A 20442-nucleotide genomic window follows, 5' to 3' on the forward strand; every position below is an offset into this window, starting at 1 on the left:
ATAAATTTCCATTTTCACATCCTTACCGTTGCGACAACGATCTCGGGCTGCACGCTGAGCGTGGGAGGATTCGGGTGTGCAATGGATAGAACAAAACAATGGATGGAACTGGGAGTCGAGAACACCGACGTCTGTGCGCTGTTATATCAATTTATGGCACAAAAATTGAACAATAATGTAGCTGAAAATGGTATTGCTACCATTTCAAAGTCTCGATCGTAAACTGGCGGTTTGATGGAACTTTGGAAAAATATGAAAAAAATAGAGCATAGCCAAACTTGCGGCCGTTATCATTCTTTCTGTTTCGGTAGCAGCAGCGACTCAGATTTTCCGTCCGATCAGTGGTTAGGGGTTGGCACATTGTCGTTTTCGGCTTTTTCATCAGCACGGTTCTGGCATACTCAATCCTCGAATTCCCTAAAGCGTGTAATAATAATCGTAAACAATAGATTCGTCGATCCAATTTAAATGTAAATTGAGGTCTTTATTCGAGTTCGGTGCTACCGAGGAGGGATTGAATGATGGACCGTTTACTGAATCTCATCTGAATTTTACCCTAACAAGTTTAACCACCGGGATGGAAGCAAACTTAGAAATCAGTTACGATAATGACGGAATTGAAATCGCTAATGTAAGCTTGACAAGCCACAGGAGTGTGAGTTTTGGGAAACGGCTCATAATTGAGTCATTGTCGTTTCTCACGGACGGAACGAATGCACTACAGTTTCTAGTTGTTTGGTGGAAATCACCACAAATCACAAGTATGTGGTCAATTGTTACTCGCTCATTTGTGATTGTAATGTAATTAGTGTCCGTTACCACCAATCTAAATCATTTAATAATGCCTAACGTATCGTGCAAGGCTTATTGGTTCACCTGTGGAAACATAACTCATCTTAAATTGCTAATAAACAACAACGAAATCAGTCCAATTACGAACATCCTGCATCGGTGTCGGCTAAACTAATTCAAACAACGACAGTAGCCGGAAATAGTTGCCGGTCTGAAAATTGAATTAGTAAACACTTTTGCCGATGCATCGTATGAGAAGCAACACAAACAAGCGCAAATAGAGGCTTGGTTGACGCTAGTGACGGAGTGTTTACTTGTTAGCATATCTTTAGCAGCTATTACTGATCCATCGGACTATCGGTTGACACAACAATTCATCGAGGCAGTTCGTCCGAAGTGTAGTTCAGGTCATAGATCAGTACAGTATGAGCCCGTTTGTTTTTGAAAAGGGAATGATACCTTGGAATGATAGTTTGGCTCGATTTTGATGTTTGGCACTCAGAAACATTGACGAACCCAATGAATCGATATATGTGCATGCAGTGTATGATGATCTTGGGTCTGTAATTTCTGCACTTTCACTGTAAAATTCGGATACAATCAGGTACCGTAACGCAATTCATAATATACTAATTCGTCAAACTCTCGATTTTACAAGTATGATGGTAGTTATACAATTTTGATTTGCACACAGAAAATCATTCTGAAATATATTAGAAAAGCCAAACCTAAAACCTAAAGTAAAATTTGTGATGTTTGTACATGTCTTGCTCAGAAGTCTTCAATGATATACAAGAAGTACGTATGTGTAGTTTAGTAGCAGTTGTGCAATTCCAAAAATAACTGCAAAAAAAGATGCTCAGATTTGGATGAAACTTTACGTCTTTAATATGGAAAGTGTGTTACTTGTACAAAAAGCTGGGCAGAAGCAATTTGCAAACCAGTAGCAAACTTTAAGATTAAAATCAGATAACTTAATGATAAAACTTAACATTATACTGTTTGAAGTAAGAGTTAAAATATCAAAGCTAATAATTGATGTTTTAAATCGTTTTTTGTTCGAAGAAGGAACTATTGTATTAGGTGTACTTAATGCATTTGAAATATTTCATCAATAACAAAATAAGATGCGTTAGCTAATATTGATGTTGAACAACTACTATACTATTGCTTGGTTCCTTTGATAAAATATCAAGAGAATACCAAGTATTGCAATCAGAGCTAATAAAAGTCATTTTCATTGACTGAAAAATAGAAGGAAATGACAAGAAATTACTGTCACTCTCAGTTTCACTTGCAAATTATGAGAACGAAATCCATGTCCAGTCAATGACATAAGCGGGACAGTAGTTTCAAAATTGTGTTTTTTCTTTCATTTGCCCTTTCAGTCATTTGCAGTTTTCAGTGAAAATCCCATGGTATGCAGTGTCGATATTCAACCAAAGCTGTGAGAATTGAAAACGACAGAAAAAGGTTTCACAATAAGTTTTAACTGTTGGTGCTCGAATTTGTAGTAGTTTTGGTTTCCAAAGAAGTTCTGGGATGTAATTACTTCGATTTGCCATATTATAGTCACTTTTTATAGCAGAAAGAATGAGAATTGAAATTCTGCTATTGCTATCTGAAGACGTTAATCTTATCACCGAGGAAAGAGTGACGTTGGCAATTATGCTCTCTCATTTTTTCGATGAGAAACGAAAATGCTTCGTCTCTTTTCGTTTGTTCTGGTGTCGCACATTCACGAATTAGACTGCTGGAATGGTTTCTTTCATTGAGAATGCGTGACAATTTTAAGCTCTGATTGCAATGACAGCCTAGCAACATCTTATGATAGTAAAAATTGATATTACTTTGCTCTTTGTTCGCTACCCGAGTAAAGTCTAACATCAAAATGAGAACAAATTGAAATCTGATTATGATAGCAACATCAGATTTAAATCATAATATGATATCGACTCATCGAATTTTCACATTATATTATCATTTTGCTGTTAATCATAGCTCCTTACCACATTGGGTGTGAAACGATAGAATATCCATTAATTTTAGCTCCGCATACACAGACTCAACCATGTATGGAGAACAAAAAACCCGGATACCTAGTTGCGTCAATGCGGGACAGTTACATATCAGATAATATTTAGTACCCCAAGTACCACGTTAAGTTACTGTCCTGTATTTTTCTACAGATTGTGCAATTTATCAATTTGGTTCATATTACTATTGTAGTAACTATTGTGTTATGGAAAAAGCGCAATTTTTCTGTGTTGTGCAACATATCTTTAAGTTCTTCCGTTGTCACGAACATTTATTCACAATTATTGTGCAAGTGATACAAAAACTCATGCATCGATTCTATTACAAATGCAGCAATTAAATCAGCGAAAAAACAATTTTGAAACTACTACGTAATGTAAACAAGAATTGAATTGATGTTTACAAAAACATAGCAAACATAATTTCTAATGAATAAGTTTCACATTTGATTTTGAATACAACTGCCCTTAACACAAACATGGAGTTTTAAAAATATTCTGCACATAAATAAATGGTAATACTAGATATTGTAGAATTGATCTTTTATGTTTTAGTAAATAGAAAATTGACAACGAACTGCATTTTTATGGTGAAACATGTCTTCGTACGCCTGAAATTTTCAAGCGCCTTTGAATGTACGTGTTTTGATGATTGCACATCAATTTCTATGAAAATAACAATCTATTATTTCAATGAATATGATCGGGATAAAGTTTTTTAATATGTATGAGAAAGCTATAAAACATTCATACACCTTTTCAGACGATTTTAATCATATTGATGGTTCAATTAATCTAAAAAATCTTGAAATGAATTGTTCTTCAATATTTTCCAATATGGCATCGAGGATAACATTGTGTCCAATATGGCATCGAGGATAACATTGTGTTGGTTCACCCAACGTAATGATTTATTTTACCTAAATAAATGGAATTATAAACATGTAAATATTGAAAAGAGAACTTTTGGTTTTTATTTTTTTGCAAACTAGTTGACTTAAACAACAATACAGTTCAGTCATTCATCTTAGTGAACCCGACATTTCTGATAGGCACTGTAGGTATTATTTTGGTGAGCCCATGTGCTTTAGTTGCAAAAACAAGTTGCTCAAGCGGTAATATAGAACTGTGAGAGTACCTATGATGAACTTTACTTCTCGTTAAATATCTTTGAAAAGTGATGTCAGGTCTGTTCATTTTTCGCGAGATGAAAACCGAATACCAATTATCTGATTTGATTTTTGTTTTCATTGCATATGTAATAATGTATTTATGAAACATTTATGATAATATTCTCATGTCGGCAAGTTTTAAGTTCATTTGAAGCAGATAAACCTGGTACAACTTTTTTGCAAGTGTCGAATTGTTTTTCTGAAAATGAAGTAAACTACTCACACTGACCTACAATTTCATGAGGCAGTCAAGACAATGCGGACTCGGCAGCAAAATAATTTTTATTGCGAGGTTTTCAATTCGGCTTATCAGAGCGGAGAGCATAATTCCACTATTTTTTTCTTCACAAGAGATATACAGCCATTTCGGCACATATTGAGTCCGATACAATTATGACAGCCATTTGGAAAATTTCTGATAAGTTGAACAATTGTTTCAGTTACTTCGTTTTTACATGACGATGTGAAAATTTTGGCAGAGCTTCTATAACTACTAGTGCAACATGGGCAAGTTGGTCATTTGCTGCACAATTGTTTTAGATATACTTAAAATTGTTCTATAGTTATTTTTTCGGTATTATCGTAAAACTTAACAGGTATAAGTTGCACACCCGGTTTTAATATATTTAAAAATCTTTTGAACATATCTAACATAAAAAAAACAATTCAATTGTAGAACCTCTTGAAATTTCAATAAGTTACATTTGCTACTTGGGACCGTAATCACATTCACACAAATCACACGAATAATACTCAGCACGCTGAATAGTAACTGCAATGATGCTTGGAAAAATGCAGTAGACACTTTGAAATTTTCAAATTCAAATCTGGTAAAAATGTTTTTGTCTGAGCGTAAGTTTGCAAGCTGCGCCAGTAGCTGCCATGTTTGGATGCAGCCCAAGAACGAATCTTATGCTTTATTCAACTAGTTGAAAGTGGTAAAACTGGTTCAGGACCAACGAAATCGTTCGTTGCACCAGCTCTAGCCAGCTCATCAGCCCATTCATTTCCAGTAATACCAGAATGGCCGGGTACTCATAAGAAGTAAACAGCGTTTGAAATGCTGAGATATTCAATGTGACATGCGATCACTAGATTCAACTGTGAAACATTCGAACTGAGTGTTTTAAAGGTTGCCTGATTGTCGGAACAAAAATAAATTCGTTTACCACAGATTCTGTGCTGAAGTGCCGATTGTATTCCACACAGAATCGCGTAGATATATGCTTGGAATACAGTACAGTATCTACCAAGCAATTAGACTGCTCTAGCCTCATTTCCCGACAGTAGACACCAGCGCCAGTACAACCATTCAACAGAGAACCGTCCGAAAAACAAACTATGTGTTCATCAAGTTGTCGTTCCAAATATCCAGACAACCATTCCTCACGGAGAGGATATCTCACATTGAATGTTTTAAAAGAAAAACTGCATTTGAGATTTAGGTCACTAAGAGCGAGTATATACTCATCCGAGGTAAGCATTTGAGACCACAAGCGAGTGTGGCTAGTAGCATAATCTAAAGGGTTACTGTTCCAAAGCCCTGTAACCTTAAGACGGTATGCACAAGATAATGCTTCTTGTTTTAGGAACACATGTAGTGGTTTAATGCACAGTAGCGCCTCTAGAGTAGCAGTAGGAGTTGTCGTGAATGCTCCTGTCATCGCCATTAGGACCATCCTTTGGAGATGATTTAGCTTTGACTGAACTGTCGCGACTTCTCCTTTCTGCCACCATACCAGACATCCGCATGCTAAAATTGGTCTAACTATAGTTGTGTAGATCCAATGAATGTATCTGGGTTTGAGTTCCCATGATTTTTTAAAAGCTCGTCTGCATTCGCTGAAAGTCATGCAAGCTTTTTTAATGCTGAAGTCAGTGTAAGCAGACCAATTCAGTTTTGAATCAAGAATAACCCCGACATATTTAACTTGATCAACCACTGCAACCTCTGAATCGAAGAACTGTAACGGATGAGCTCCAATAATTATCCTATGATGAGTGAAAAGCACCATTGATATTTTGCCCGGATTTACAGATAATCCAACCTGACAACACCATTGCTCAACAGAACGCAGGAGACCTTGGAGATTTAAAATGAATTCGAACTATTTTCGCTGTAACCGATTTTTTACAGAAAGGCACAGCTTAAAATGAAAACCTTGCAAACAAAATCAAAAAGGTGTTTGGTATTGTTCGATTTTTTGTTGAAGGGCACAAAAAAATATGCTTCTTTTCTTTTTATCGGATCAGTAATCATGAACCAGTGAATTTAGTAATAGTGTAATTTTGATTACCCTTCGTTAATAAGCGTCCGTAAACATTTGAAAATCACGTTGATCAACAAATCAAGTTTGGAAAGAAGTAAACCTATGTAAACATATCACACAAAATAATTGGTTACTTCCATTCACTTTAATGCTTCGTAAGACTAGATTATAACAAAAATAAATATATTCTTAGTAATAATTTAATTCATTGTTCAAGTTTCAAGATCTACTCAATGTGCATCAAAATGCCGCGAATTCTTTCATATTACAGCTTAGGATTAATTATACATTAACAAACATTGTCATAGTAACGACCCATGTAGCGATTCAACATTTGTTGTTTTATGTCAAATAATAATAGAACTTCAACTGACGGTGAACCAAAATCAACGAGGGGTCCTATTTGAATGGTACATGAGAAATCATAGACCATTACATCTTGAGTTTATCTTTTTTTAACGATTATGTGAATGGAATAGAAGTAGCAAAATATTTTGTGTGGTGTTTACATAGGTTTACTTCCTTCAAAATTGGTATTTTACCGTAATTTTCAAATGCAATATCGACGCTTATTAACGAAGGGTCAACAAAATTGCACTATTACTAAGTTCATTGGTTCACGATTACTGATCCGATATTTTTCCGTGGATCGTATGGGACTTTGTAATCTTGAGTTTATCTTTGGTTGAAACTTGTTTCGATACTAGCTTCAAACAAACGGTTTGACAGCACCTTGGGTGAAAACTGGGTTATATTTGGCATCAAGCGAAAAGGACATAAATATGTGCCTTGTGTTGCTCAATTGATTCACTTGTTCATTTGATTCGAACAAATATGAAGTTGAATTAAAAATTGTGATTTCGTATATTTTAGAACGCCTTATAAGTTTTCGGTAGTTGTCAACCAAAACTGATTTACATTCAATTAGCACCGTTCGCATGGCGTACTGTGTTATTTATGTACGATTCAGACGGTCCGTCACCGGAACGTCAGCGTCCGTCAATATTAATTTAATACTTTCTTTACCGGAATGCTCTCACGTTATGATCGTTAAGAAGTTCCTCCATAAGAATGCATGTAACTAATTTTGGCGGTGACGGTGACGGAGGTTGACTGTGACGGACCGTCTGAATCGTACTTAGTCGCTCATTCTAAACGTGAATCAGATGGCTAATATTTGCCGTTTAGCATACCGTTCATAACTTAAGCTTAATATGCTCGAGGTTGCTCTCAAATAAATCCGAATTTTGAAGTTTTTAGTTTCTAGTGTCTCTCAAACCGATTAGGTTTAACATTTTATTTCGAATGAGAAATAATCAGTGCAAATAGAGAACGGTGTTGGAAATCGACTCGGTCATCCGACAGTTTAAATCTTAAATCACAGCTTTGACATTAGAGGTAAATTACTGTGCAACAACTAACATACGAATCGTTATTAATTTTCACTTAACTGCAACCAAGAAAACTGCCTTTGCATTTGATATTTTTCAGCTGAATAATGCCGGGGCTAAAAAATAAACATATTATTTTTTTAGATCAAAGTATCGCTGTTTTCCTCAATTAATTTTGGAATGTTTAGAATACGGACCCAAAACAGATGGGGAATGAGCAGAATTTATTATTTAATTAGTCGTAATTTATGTTTCTCTCCGCTAATTATATGCCGTATTTTAGCGAAGCATTATCAGCCCTTAACACAGTTACCCATTTATCGGCCATTGGTGAAAAACACAGTGCGACACAATCGCTAATTTATAAGCAAACTTAAATCATTCATCATTGGTCTACAGTGATTGTGAGTAAGTCATTTGTCAACTCATCCATTCCATTATTTTCAGCTCGAAATTCATCCTGAAACATGAGTCAAATGGTTTCTATCAGCAGCCAGTCGGATGTCGCTGCTATAACACGGAACACCGAACTGGGACAGGAAAAGGAGCCGGAAGTGAATAAAAATGCTGCCGACATGACTGGCACCGGCAGTGTCATTGACAACCTTGAAGACGAAGAATGCCGGGATCCTTTTTGTAACGCTGATAATCCGCAAATAATTACTTTTCAAGATGTTACATCGGCAGCGTTTAAAATTAAGCAAGGAATCGAATTCACGCCCTGTCCGGTATGAACCATTAAGAAAAACTTCTACCTGTGAGGCCCAGAGGAACTGTGGAACCAGAGGAGAAGACCTTGATTGACGGTGCTTTAACACTAATTGGCATTTTTATTACACATTTTTTCTTCCTTTCGGCTCACGTTAGAAATCACATATTTCCGATATGATCGATATGGACATCTACCTCAAAAAGGAATTTTTGCAATTCACGGGAAGCTTCAAGGAACGTGGGGCCCGCTATGCGTTGATAATGCTGTCCGAAGAGCAGAAGAGAAAAGGCGTTATTTCGGCATCCCTGGGGAATCACGCTCAGGTACTCACAAAACACAGACATTGATTGCTTTGGAGCAAACACGAAAAGTCAGTTGAAAGAATGTTATCTTCCGGGAAAATGTAGCATTTCAGCTTCGATGAATAGCACATTACAGTTGCTTCGGAAGTGATTTTCGATGACATTTTATTTCCATAGAACTGTTCTCCCGTGAGGGAAGTACAAGTGTAGTCAATATCTGTATCATCCGTTTGCTCAGTCAACTTGTGATTGAAAATATGTTTATGAACCACTCGTGTTTCAGCTTTGTTGGCAAAACAAACGCGAAGCGAAGTCGGTATGACGAAGTGCAGTGAGTGAATGAATAGCTAATGACGTTTTCAAATTGATTGGTGACAAACTCACGATGTGGAAGTTTATTCTAGCATGGCAGATATGAACCAAATGTTCATTTTCAATACTGGAGCACATTTCATCCATTAACAATGAAAATGTGCAAGTGGTCTGTCAGAAGCGATCAGACTTCAAACGTTTCGATATTTGCTACATTCGATGCATTTGGAATCGGCTATAGAAAATGAAGTGGATAAAACTTCGGGTGATCATCAATCGTCAAGACGCAAATCAAAACAAATTTGTGCTTTATTCAGAGACTTCACTTGTCTGGTTCGCTGATTCAAAATTTTACTTGGCGATCAACAGATGGCACATAAAAGCGCTATTCACACTAGGCCGTGACGTATCCGGAACGGGACTGGATCGGATCTTGTCCGGGTTACGCTTCAAATTTGTTTAATGCAGCTCAATGTGAATATTCTCGCTAGACCGTGTCGTACCCGTGTCTGTATCGACACACGCCCGAAGCACGGTCAAAGCATGCGTTGACTCAAAGTTACTATTGGCAGGGACTGGAATTGTCGCATGCTCCCATCCAAGGCTCCAAGATACAGCGGGAAATTCCACAAAAATCGGTAGCAATCTTCTTCCACATATCTTCTGTTGGATTCGGCATTGCATCGTCGATTAATTTTTCGGTAATTACACGACATATCTCGTGAACAATCTGGTAGACAGCCCCAAGTCTGTAACTAAATGCTATGGTTTTTTGCGTGTCTCCTGTTGCTAAATATCTGAAATCATGAGACGAACTATAAGCCATCTCAATGTTCCTTATACAATTTTTGGTTGGAGTTTTCTTGACATTTACAAAGAAATCTTGTTAACAAATGAATGAAAATACCCATTTTCGTGAGGAACAGAAGCACATCAAATGCAACGATTGTGTATGTTACTAATAGCAACGGTAGCGACTCGGAAAGTGCACGGTATGGTGAGAATATTTTACAAATAAATCCCGGCACGTTGCGGTCCCGTTCCGGATACGTCACGGTCTAGTGTGGATAGCGCTAAAATCTGATTAAATATATTTCGAACCTAAAGCACTATTTTGTTACGATTTCTTCGCGTTTCGCCTTCGGCTCATCAGTGCTTAAAGCAGTTCAAATTGAACCGCCATGTTTACGTACAGTAGTCGGTCGTCACTCGTTATCGTCCGAGCCGTCAGATAGGATATGACACCGGCATGTCGATAAAATGAAGAAAACGAAGTGCAAAACGCGAAATTGTTGTGTATTTGAATAAAATATTTGTAATGCACCACTAATATCTTAATATTTAAATATATCTCATCAATCAAATTTGCAGTAAATGGAATTGATATGCGGGTACATTGCATATGAGACAGAGAAGAGTTTCCCATTTTACTGAACCAACTCACAACTTTTATTGCAATTTCTGAAAGTAATACGGGACTGATCCAGGCTATCCAGGCAATGTTCCAGGCGATGTAAAATGGATAACACTAGGTCAGCAATTAACATACAAGACAGGCACAAATCTCCAAATAATTAATGAATCGTGCCACTTGAGTCAATTTTTCCTGTTAACCTGATTCCTGATCACCGAATCCTTTTGGGAAAAAGAGGTGAGGTGGGATCCGAAAGTAGTAGTGTACTACGAACTTCTCAAACCCAGCGAAACATTTAATACCATGGTCAACAAATGAACAATATGAATAACGTAATAACAAAGAACCGACCAGAATCAGCTCGAAGATACAGCAAAGTCAATCTGCAGTATGTCAATGTTTCTACCCATTCAGCCAAAGTGGTTGAAGAAATAATTCCTACGCTTGGTTGTGAACTCCTACTACACACACCATGTTCACTAGACTTGGCGCCTTCTGATTATCACCTCTTTTCGCGTTGAGACACGTGATCCATTAATTGTCAGGAGATGGACAGAATGCATAGAAATTTTTACGTTATTCTTTTTGAACACTCCATTATTTTTGATGAAATATCGAATACAAGAGTCGGACCACCGTTAGACTAGTTTTACGAATGGATTCCGAATATTTTTAAAATTTTCAGTTAAAAAAACTGCGCACCTTTAGTATACTTGTAATAAGGATAGAAAAGAACGATTCGTGTTTTCAGAGGTAGAAACGATTTCGTTCTACGTTTCAATTTTGTATGGAAAACTGCTATAAAAAATAATAATGAGGCGTAACAAAAATCAAAACGAACGTGCACGTTCTGTTCGATTCAGTGCTACTATATAAATAATCATTCAATATTTGAGTTCCCATTTATTTATAATCGAGCAGATTAGTGTTTACTAGAGATGGTCGGGTAAGCATTTTTTCAAACCCGAACTGGACCCGTACCCGATCGAATCCGATAAAAGTCCCGAAACCCAAAAAATAACACGAAATCCGACTTACCCGATTCGTAACCGTTGAAAATGAAAAAATCGACACCCGTACCCGATCTGAACCCGACAAAGATATCTTTTTCTGTACCCGATCCCGACCAATACCAGTAGGGTTTGGGTTCGGGTCGAGTTGCGGGTACAAATACCCGAAACCCAACCATCTCTAGACTTTACATATAGCCATGAACAATTAAATGAGATTGCAGGTTAGCAAAAATAAATATTTCCAGTATATCTTTAAAGTGTGCAAATTGATGAACGATTAAATAGTATCCACCTAGTGGTGTAATGTTGCCTTTCTCATATATAGTACTGTGGTATTCTATTCAAAATGTTTCTCTTCGATTTTTGAAAAAAACCAAGGGATTGTTTGTGTATTAACTAGTATAACATATAGAATGAAATAGTTCTCTGATCACCGGAACCCGAAAACCGGTATAATCAAAGTCGGTTCGTACGGCCACCTACTAACATACTCTAAAGGACGATTTAAATTTTTGTTGTATCCAAACATATTCAGTAATTTTTGGTAGGACCATATCACCTTTCATTTAACCCTAAGATTGAGAATAACGGTTGTGAATCTAGGTTAGAATTTTTTTACGGTTTTTGTTTCCCCGGTTTAGGTAACAGTGTACAATATTTAACACACTTTACCATATAACTCCGGAACCGGAAGTCGGATCCGGATGAAAATCAGGAATACCGTATGGAACCATAAGACCTTTCATTTGAGTTTGTCAAAATCGGTTGAGCCATCTCCGAGAAAACCTAATGAGATTATTTGACACATACACAAGTATGGTCGAATGGTATATGATGATACAATTTTTACTAGTTGTTTTTTCAAGTGATTGCATAACCTTTCTATATGAGAGAGGTAAAAACGTCGAGCTGATAGCGACCAATTTTTCATCGTAGTGACCTTCATTAATTATAAAAACTTTTAAAACACACAAAATTCACGCAAAATTCATTTAACAGATTAGATCGTTGCAATTGTCATTTTTTTACAAAAAGTATTGAACTGAATCACGATTTGTCCAATTAGATGTTTTTCGTATACATTAGCACTTAAGAAAATTTTCACTTAAAACACAAGTATTCAATTTTTTGTTCGGAAATAACTTGAAATGCGTAAATACCAAGTTTCAGGCATTTCTGGTATTTTTTAACATTGCGCACTAAAGGGTTTATCAACAGAAAAAGATTTCTTATTCAACGAAAAAATGAATTTCAACGTGGAATGTGAAACGAACATTAATTGCATTCAGTGTTGGTGATTACCGATAATTTGACAGAAGCTGCTCGATATTTCTCTATATTGTATACAACATTTTCAATTCGATAGAAGATGCTACAAGAACTCGTGTCTCTCAATGCATGAACCGTGAGAGCGTTGTTCTACATTTCTTCGCTCCGCTTCATATTCTGAGTATTAAAAAAATTATAGTCTGGTAATGATCGGTGCTGTAAGGAATTTTCCAAGAGAGAATCGCAAGTTGACAATTATCGCAGAAAGTAGAATCGATGATTCGACTTGATGATTCTCATACTAGGTTGCAACATTTCAAAACCCTTGTGCATAGATTATATGCACATAGTTAGAATAAGCAGCAATAGTAAAATGATTCTATCGCAATTATAAACTGCCCATATATAATCGGATCGCGAAACGACAATAAGCGACCGTTTGTTGCTTCAGAGAGGATCCCCACAGCAGCGAGCTAACTCTTGATGCTCAGACAGGTCATCGAGGCAAATTCGCTCTCGCACTAGTGTCCATTTTATGTTAAATGAACCATGCCGGTTTTTTGTTGATGCGATGATATCCGTCTCTTTTTGATGGCACTGATTGAATCATATGGAGAGTTGGTAAAGAGCGTTCTTTGATACGATAAAAGCCATCCTTGATTGCATTTGAAGAGAAAAAAAACTACAAAAGGGATTCATGTAGTTGTTCGAACTGTTGACTTATGTCCACAAAACTATAGTCAAAATCACTGGTAATATTTGTTTTGAATATATAGTCATCTTTTTTTGTATTCTATAAAAACTTATTTAAATTCATGGGAAATATTTTTTTTGTAAAATAATTCATTGAGAATTGTTAGTGCACAGGACCGTTTAGTTTGATGGTGTTGTTGATAAGCACTTCATAATCGAGGGCAACCTGCATTTTCTTGAATGCAATGAAACAGAAGCATTTGGATAAAGATATTTTTGTTGAATCGATTGTGGCATAAAACAAATACACATACGATCCAGTTGCTGATGGGGTTCAAATCGGTTTGCATCTGATTAGTGTTTTGAGAAGAGACTCGAAACGCAAATACTGAATAGCACACGGAACGACCGAAATTAGCTCTGCGCCTAATTCGTATTACTGATTTTGAATTAGTTGATTTTAACAACAAAATTTCTAAAATAACTATGAAATTAGTTAAAATTGAGAATTTACTTTGCTGGAAAAAATTCTTATTTTCAGAGAATGTGTTTAGTTGGCGAATATCCTGGACAAAAATTAGCAATATTTCAATCCAACACGAAATTCTCATTGACAACTAATTTTGTTATTAAAAATAAAAAATTTAATTCTTTTTATCTATCACCATCATTGCTGAAGGACAGCACAAAGAAAACAAAAATGAAATTGGTTTTATGAACTAGTTTATTAGCCAAAAACTCAAGAGAAGTGTCAAAGCAAAACAAACCATTAAGAAGCTTAAAAGGACAGTCTTGTTAAAACTGATTGGAAATTGTTTAGATGTTTTTCGCCTGTATTACGATATATCCATATATAAATTTCTAAATCGATTTGTAAAAATGACGTAAACTTTTAGTGGAAAGTGTATTTATTCAGAATTTCGGTGCGACCGTTTCTTCGGTGACAGTGCGCCATATAGCTGCAAATTGCTGAAGCCAATTGAACCATTTATGTTGGTTGAAAACAACGTTTTATTTCTCTAATTCAACTAAAAAATTAGTTGAATGGAAATGCTGTGTGCCTTAGCTAAGAAATGACAGCACGTTGAATTGGTGAATTTAACTAAAAAAATAGCCATTTCAATAAATATTTTATTATTATTAAGGGAATGAGAATTAAAAAATCTAAATTAGCAAAAGTAAGACTTTTTTAATTGTCTCAAAAAATAACTAACTAATATCAGAAATCAACTAATTTTTTAGCCAAAATACTGATTTCGGTCTTTCCGTGCATTAATCCTATGAAAACCGTTGTCTCTCGTGCGGCGAGCGGCGCATAAAATAAATCCGTAGAAGGTCCGCTTGCTCACGTTATTATGAACCGCAGATAGTGCAAGTCAGTTCGAGGCTGATTCTTGTTTTGTGAGAGTGGTTTTCTTAAGTAGGAACACACACTTTAAGGAGCAAAAATCCTATGAAAACCGTGAACGAAACTATCGTCTCTGTTGGGGGAAATCATTATAGTGGCTTGAAAGAAAAAAAAAATTGACAATGTTCGTTATTATTTTAACTTTTAACCCCCAATTCTCTAAAACATACAGTTTTATTTACTCGCATCGATGCGTAGGAATATTCTCAAGCACAAGATGTAATGATATCAAAGTCTGCTTGAATTTAGTTAAGCTAGAGGTGTTCAAGACCTGATCACAGTTTGTGCGGTTTTTTCATATTTTGATTTTGTATCGCTATACAAGAACCAAAACAGAGGTAATTTCATATGAAAATATGGGAAGTAACAGGGAATAGAGCTTTGCTATCCTTTCGGAACGAGGTGAAACTTTTTTCAAAATAGCAACGAACAGTCGTGTAGGTGGCAGTAGTGAGCTCCTTCTTTCCAACGTACAGCAATTTCAAAATTTTCGTACATTTTTGTAAACTTCGTGAGAAATAAAACTAAAAAAAACTAAAACTCAATCAATTTTGACGTGGAAAACATTGGGTATTCAGAAGATTGAGTTTTTTTCGTTGTAAAATTTATACTTCTGCGGAAAATAATTGATAATCATCGTATTATTGATTCTTAAATAAGTATTCATAAACTCATATTACAAATGAAAGACTTCACTGAGTTGGGATAAAATTTCCGATATAATACAGGGTCCGGCACTCGAAGTGTAACCAATTAAAAAAGCCATAAATTCAGTTTGGAAAATTACTTTTACTTAATTCAAAGTACAAAATATGTAGAAATAATACAAAATTCAGAATCAATTCACTTTTGCTCGATATGACCACCTTTTGCCTTGACTTGATGACTTGAGAGAGCGAAGGAGTTGCTTCGTTAGGCCGAAAGCGGTCAATTTCCGAACATTGTATTTTCTGACGAGAAAATTTTTCCAATTGAGCAATTCGTAAACTATCAAAACGATAAGGTTTACTTGACCGACCGTTCATACGAGAATTTGAGTCATCGATTGGCCACCAGGAGGCAGCACCCGCAACAGATAATGGTTTGGGCCGCTGTAACCGCAGATGGGCGCTCTCCAATCGTTTTCATCGAGCCTGGCGTCAAGGTAAATGCGACATATTATCGGGAAAGTATTCTGGAGGTTGCTTTGAAGCCGTGGGCAGACAAACATTTCGGTGGCAGACCATGGACGTTTCAGCAGGACTCGGCACCGTCTCACAAAGCTCGAGTGAACCAAGAATGGCTGAAAAACAACGTTCCGAACTTCATCACGTTCACACAATGGCTCTCGAATTCACCAGATGCGAATCCAATGGATTATTCTGTTTGGGCCATTTTGGAGAGCAAAGTCCGAACTAAAAGATACACCAGTCTCGAGGCGCTGAAAAAAGTTATTGTCCGCGAGTGGGCCAAAATACCTACAAGTCACATTCGGCCAAACGAAGCAACTCTTTCGCTCTCTCAAGTCATCAAGTCAAGGCAAAAGGTGGTCATATCGAGCAAAAGTGAATTGATTCTGAATTTCGTATTATTTTTACACATTTTGTACTTTGAATTAAGTAAAAGTAATTTTCCAAACTGAATTTATGGCCTTTTTAATTGGTTACACTTCGAGTGCCGGACCCTGTAAATTTTCCCTTATTTTTACTGTATATGTATGAACATCGAATTTGGGATTGACTTTAGTTTTGATAGTAACGATAAGCTTGCCTGTCGAACCAATCCAACAAAGTAAATTACATATCAAGAGTACAATTTCACAAAAAAACAAACAAAGTTAGGGCACCAGATTGCAATGCGGAGCTTAACCTTCTGATTCAAGAACACTTCGCAGATTATACTTAGTACATAGAAAAATCACACGGCTAATACTGCGATCCTTCTTATCCTAAGAGCCCATCTAGCTCGGGACTCGAACATACGACTGACTGACCAACCTCTCATAATCTCAACCATCAACTCGTGATTGGGGTGTGCTTTTTACTCTATTAAAAATTTAATGACTTGAAGTGTTTTCGTTGATATAAGAACAAATATATAAGAATTCCTCTAAAAGATTTACCAGTGAAAGATGTAATTGCTACCTGATTAACACAATTATCTTTCCATTATAACTTTTTCCAGGGTCTCAGCTATCATGGATGGAAGTTGGGAATTCCAGTTACCGTCGTGATGCCACTGAAAGCATCGCTTATGAAGATACAAAAATGTCGTTACTATCGTGCCAATGTACTAGTTCAAGTGAGTCATTTTATCGGCAATTTTCAGTGCACTGGTTAATTTCACCAGCATACGGGTTCACCCTAGGGAAAGAATCGTTGAAAAAACATCCTCACCCGGGCTGCCAAGTAATACTGAAAATCACCACAACTATATCTGATCTTTGTAGTCAGCTGATGAAGTATATCTAATAGCAAACAATAACTGCTTTTGTGTCATTTTCGCAGGGTGCTGATATGGGCGAGGCAAAAAAGCTAGCACTGAAAATGGCCCACGAAACTGGACTAACGTACATCAACGGTTACGACCATCCGCACATCATGGCCGGCCAGGGTACGATAGGACTGGAGATCGTTGAGCAAGTGAGCGACATCGATGCCGTTGTTGTCCCCGTCGGTGGTGGTGGCCTCATTGCCGGTGTTGCTACTGCCATAAAAAATTTGAGCCCTCAAACCAAAATCATTGTAAGCTTTTGTTGGTTGACTGCGACGGTTCGCTCCATTGGCTGAATCACGAATGTACCTGAATTTCAGGGTGTAGAATCGGAAAAGTGCCCAAGCTTCACTAAAGCACTGGAAAACAAGGCTCCGGTGTATGTCCAAAACAAGGAAACGTTGGCCGATGGTTTGGCAGTTCCGCAGGTCGGCTACAATGCATTCGCCACCACAGTTCCACTGTTGGACAAGATGATCGTGGTGAAGGAGGAGTGGATTGCTCTGGCCATCCTGCGATTAGTTGAGCTGGAGAAGTGTGTAGTCGAGGGTGCCGGTGCATCAGGGTTGGCAGCCATACTCGCTGGCCATTTGGATGAATTCAAAGGAAAAAGGTTGCAATTATTTTTCTCGTTATCAAAAAGTGTTCCCAAGCTCAGGTCAGCAATTAAACTCTTTTATTTCATTCGAACAGAGTTGTACTGCTGGTTTGCGGTGGAAACATTGACACTACAATGTTTGGTCGTTGTTTGGAACGTGGTATGGCCGCCGAAGGTCGTCTGGAAAGGTAACCCAACGATAGTCATTTTGCAGTCTGCCACATCAAGCTGTACAGAACCGGGTGAGGTTTACATTAATGATACCGTTCGCATTCGCAGATTCACCGTTCGGGTCAGCGATGGTCCAGGGGGTTTGGCGAAGCTGTGTAACTTGCTAGCTCAACTCGGTGTTTCTATCAAAGATATAATGCATGAACGTGCCTTCATACGAGATGTGAACAGTGTCGAGGTAAATAAACCACACGTTTCTCCATACAGGGGTGTAAAACGCATTCAGGTTCTGGCTAAAGTTCGGAATAACTGCGAGTGCAACTAATGGGAAAATAGATGAATTTCGTCAGCAAAACAAAAAACGTGACTTAGCTAAATAATACATCGTCATTGGTTGGAGAGAGCGAAAGGATAACAAACGTGTTATTTGACCGGTTGTACTGTTGCTTTCATACTCACTGGGCAAATCATACAATATTCTGAGCATGCATCGAGTATCAAGTTAGATACAGTGTGATAATCTGTTCTATTTTTTGTCTTGTTCTATCCTTATTTGACTTAGGTCAAAGTTGTATGTGAAACTCGTGACTGGTCCCACTCGCAGAAACTACGGAAAATGTTGCAGGAGAACTATGAGGAACTATTTTTCTACGAACTGCCAATGGCTATTTGAAAGCGATATTCTTGAGGATAAAAGTTCAACATTGACGAATTTGTTATTTTGCGATCTTGGAAACCTGAAAAATGTTTAATATTTTATATTGCAGATATATAATACACAGCCAGATTCAGAACCTTAGCACATAGAAGGTAATTTGCGCACAAAATGGTAGGCAAAACTTAGAAAACTGATTTGCTACTTTGCATCATTTTTTCAATATAGTTAAACATTTACACATTCCGAAATAAAGGTTCAAAACAATCCGAACACGTTAGACAGCGTCTCCTACACTATTTTGGCCGAATAATCACTTTGGCAATTATAAATAATAAAGTGACTCTCAAACCGATAATCAATAAAGTTCTATGGCAATCCATTTCCTGTCTTTACAGTTAAAACGATTTTTAAAAATAATATTAAAAAAAGTTGAGAACACCAATTGATTTCACGCCAATTCTCTTCGATTAAAATTAAATATTACATCGCGATTCAATCCTATCTCCGAGCGTATCTTATCCTATTCATTTTTGTCTTTCTGATAAGGCTATGCAATCACTGTGAAAATCGACTTTCAAACCGAGGCCGGACGCCATATACCAATCGAATTGATGTGTGTGACAATACTATGCACTCACTTTTTTCCGGAAAGACTGAAACAATTTAGGCTCACTTGAAAGGTCTAACGGTCCTATACGAAATTCCAGAATTTCGCCTGGATCTGACTTCCGGTTTCGAAATTGTATAGTGATGAATAATTTAATAGTTAAACCTTCAAAGAGGGACGATGCATAAACCTGAAAAATTTTCAGAATTGGGCTCAAATCTGTTCCAATCAATAGGTCATCCATGTCATTATGATGTTTATAAAAAAAGGAAAAAGCCTATGTATGAAATTTCATGACATTTCGGTTAGTCAGAAAAATGTGTCAGCCATTTAAGTGAAGCCAATTTTGTAATTTCCAACCAATTTTAGTGTGTTAATTTATCATTGCTTATTGATAAAAAATACTGTGCAAACTTAGCAATGGCTTCAAAAGTGTTAAACAGTCTCTGCTTCATCGAAAAAAATTTGTTATTGGTTTACTGAATTTGAAAGTGGTCGTACAGATACCGATGATGTTGAACGTTTTGGTCGTTCAATTGAGGTTGTTACTCCACAAAACATAATAAAGTTCACAATTTGTGGAAAACTGTAAAACGGCTGTCTCAGTCTTATAATACAAACGAATGTTGTTTACTGTCCGACGTTTCGGCCTTTGATGTAGGCCTTTTTCAAGGAAAACTGGAAAATACTACCAATACTACCAAAACAGTTAATCATCGCATCGATGTACAAGGCCTCAACACCACTTACGCTGGTATTCTACATTCTATCAAATCCATCAAATACGACAAGAAATGACAACACTCCGATTAACACCAATACCGTACTCTACACAGCACTTTGCTGAGCTTTTCAACGATAACGTTACTTAATAACGTTGATAAGCTCATTGGTTTTGATCACCATGATGAAAGCTTCAGAATAGTCGTTAAACTAAGTAGTTGTGACACTGTACGTGATTTATGCAAACAAAATATTTGTTATGCAGTCAATAGTAATAATTGTTTTAAATAATTTTTGATTCAGTATTTATGTAAATGATCATTTTCTCGTAGTATTTTGAAGCATGTTCTAAAATTGACCAGACAACGTAGCGTCAGACATCGACATATTTTGACTATAAACAATAGGCTTTAGTAAGTTTTTACATTG

The 20442-nt window shown here is 36.8% G+C and overlaps 1 protein-coding gene across 1 annotated transcript; it reads left to right on the plus strand.

Annotated features, from left to right (window-relative positions):
- The first annotated feature begins 8128 nt into the window (after positions 1-8128).
- Positions 8129-18962, plus strand: LOC131428797 (L-threonine dehydratase catabolic TdcB-like). The gene is made up of 8 exons (XM_058592839.1): positions 8129-8389; positions 8529-8696; positions 16948-17064; positions 17271-17507; positions 17577-17869; positions 17950-18042; positions 18134-18263; positions 18588-18962. Exons 1-8 carry the CDS (start codon positions 8129-8131, stop codon positions 18696-18698), a joined length of 1410 nt encoding a protein of 469 aa, XP_058448822.1. The 3' UTR covers positions 18699-18962.
- Positions 18963-20442: the final 1480 nt, after the last annotated feature.

The sequence above is a fragment of the Malaya genurostris genome, chromosome 2, assembly GCF_030247185.1.
Source record: "Malaya genurostris strain Urasoe2022 chromosome 2, Malgen_1.1, whole genome shotgun sequence".
NCBI lineage: Eukaryota > Metazoa > Arthropoda > Insecta > Diptera > Culicidae > Malaya > Malaya genurostris.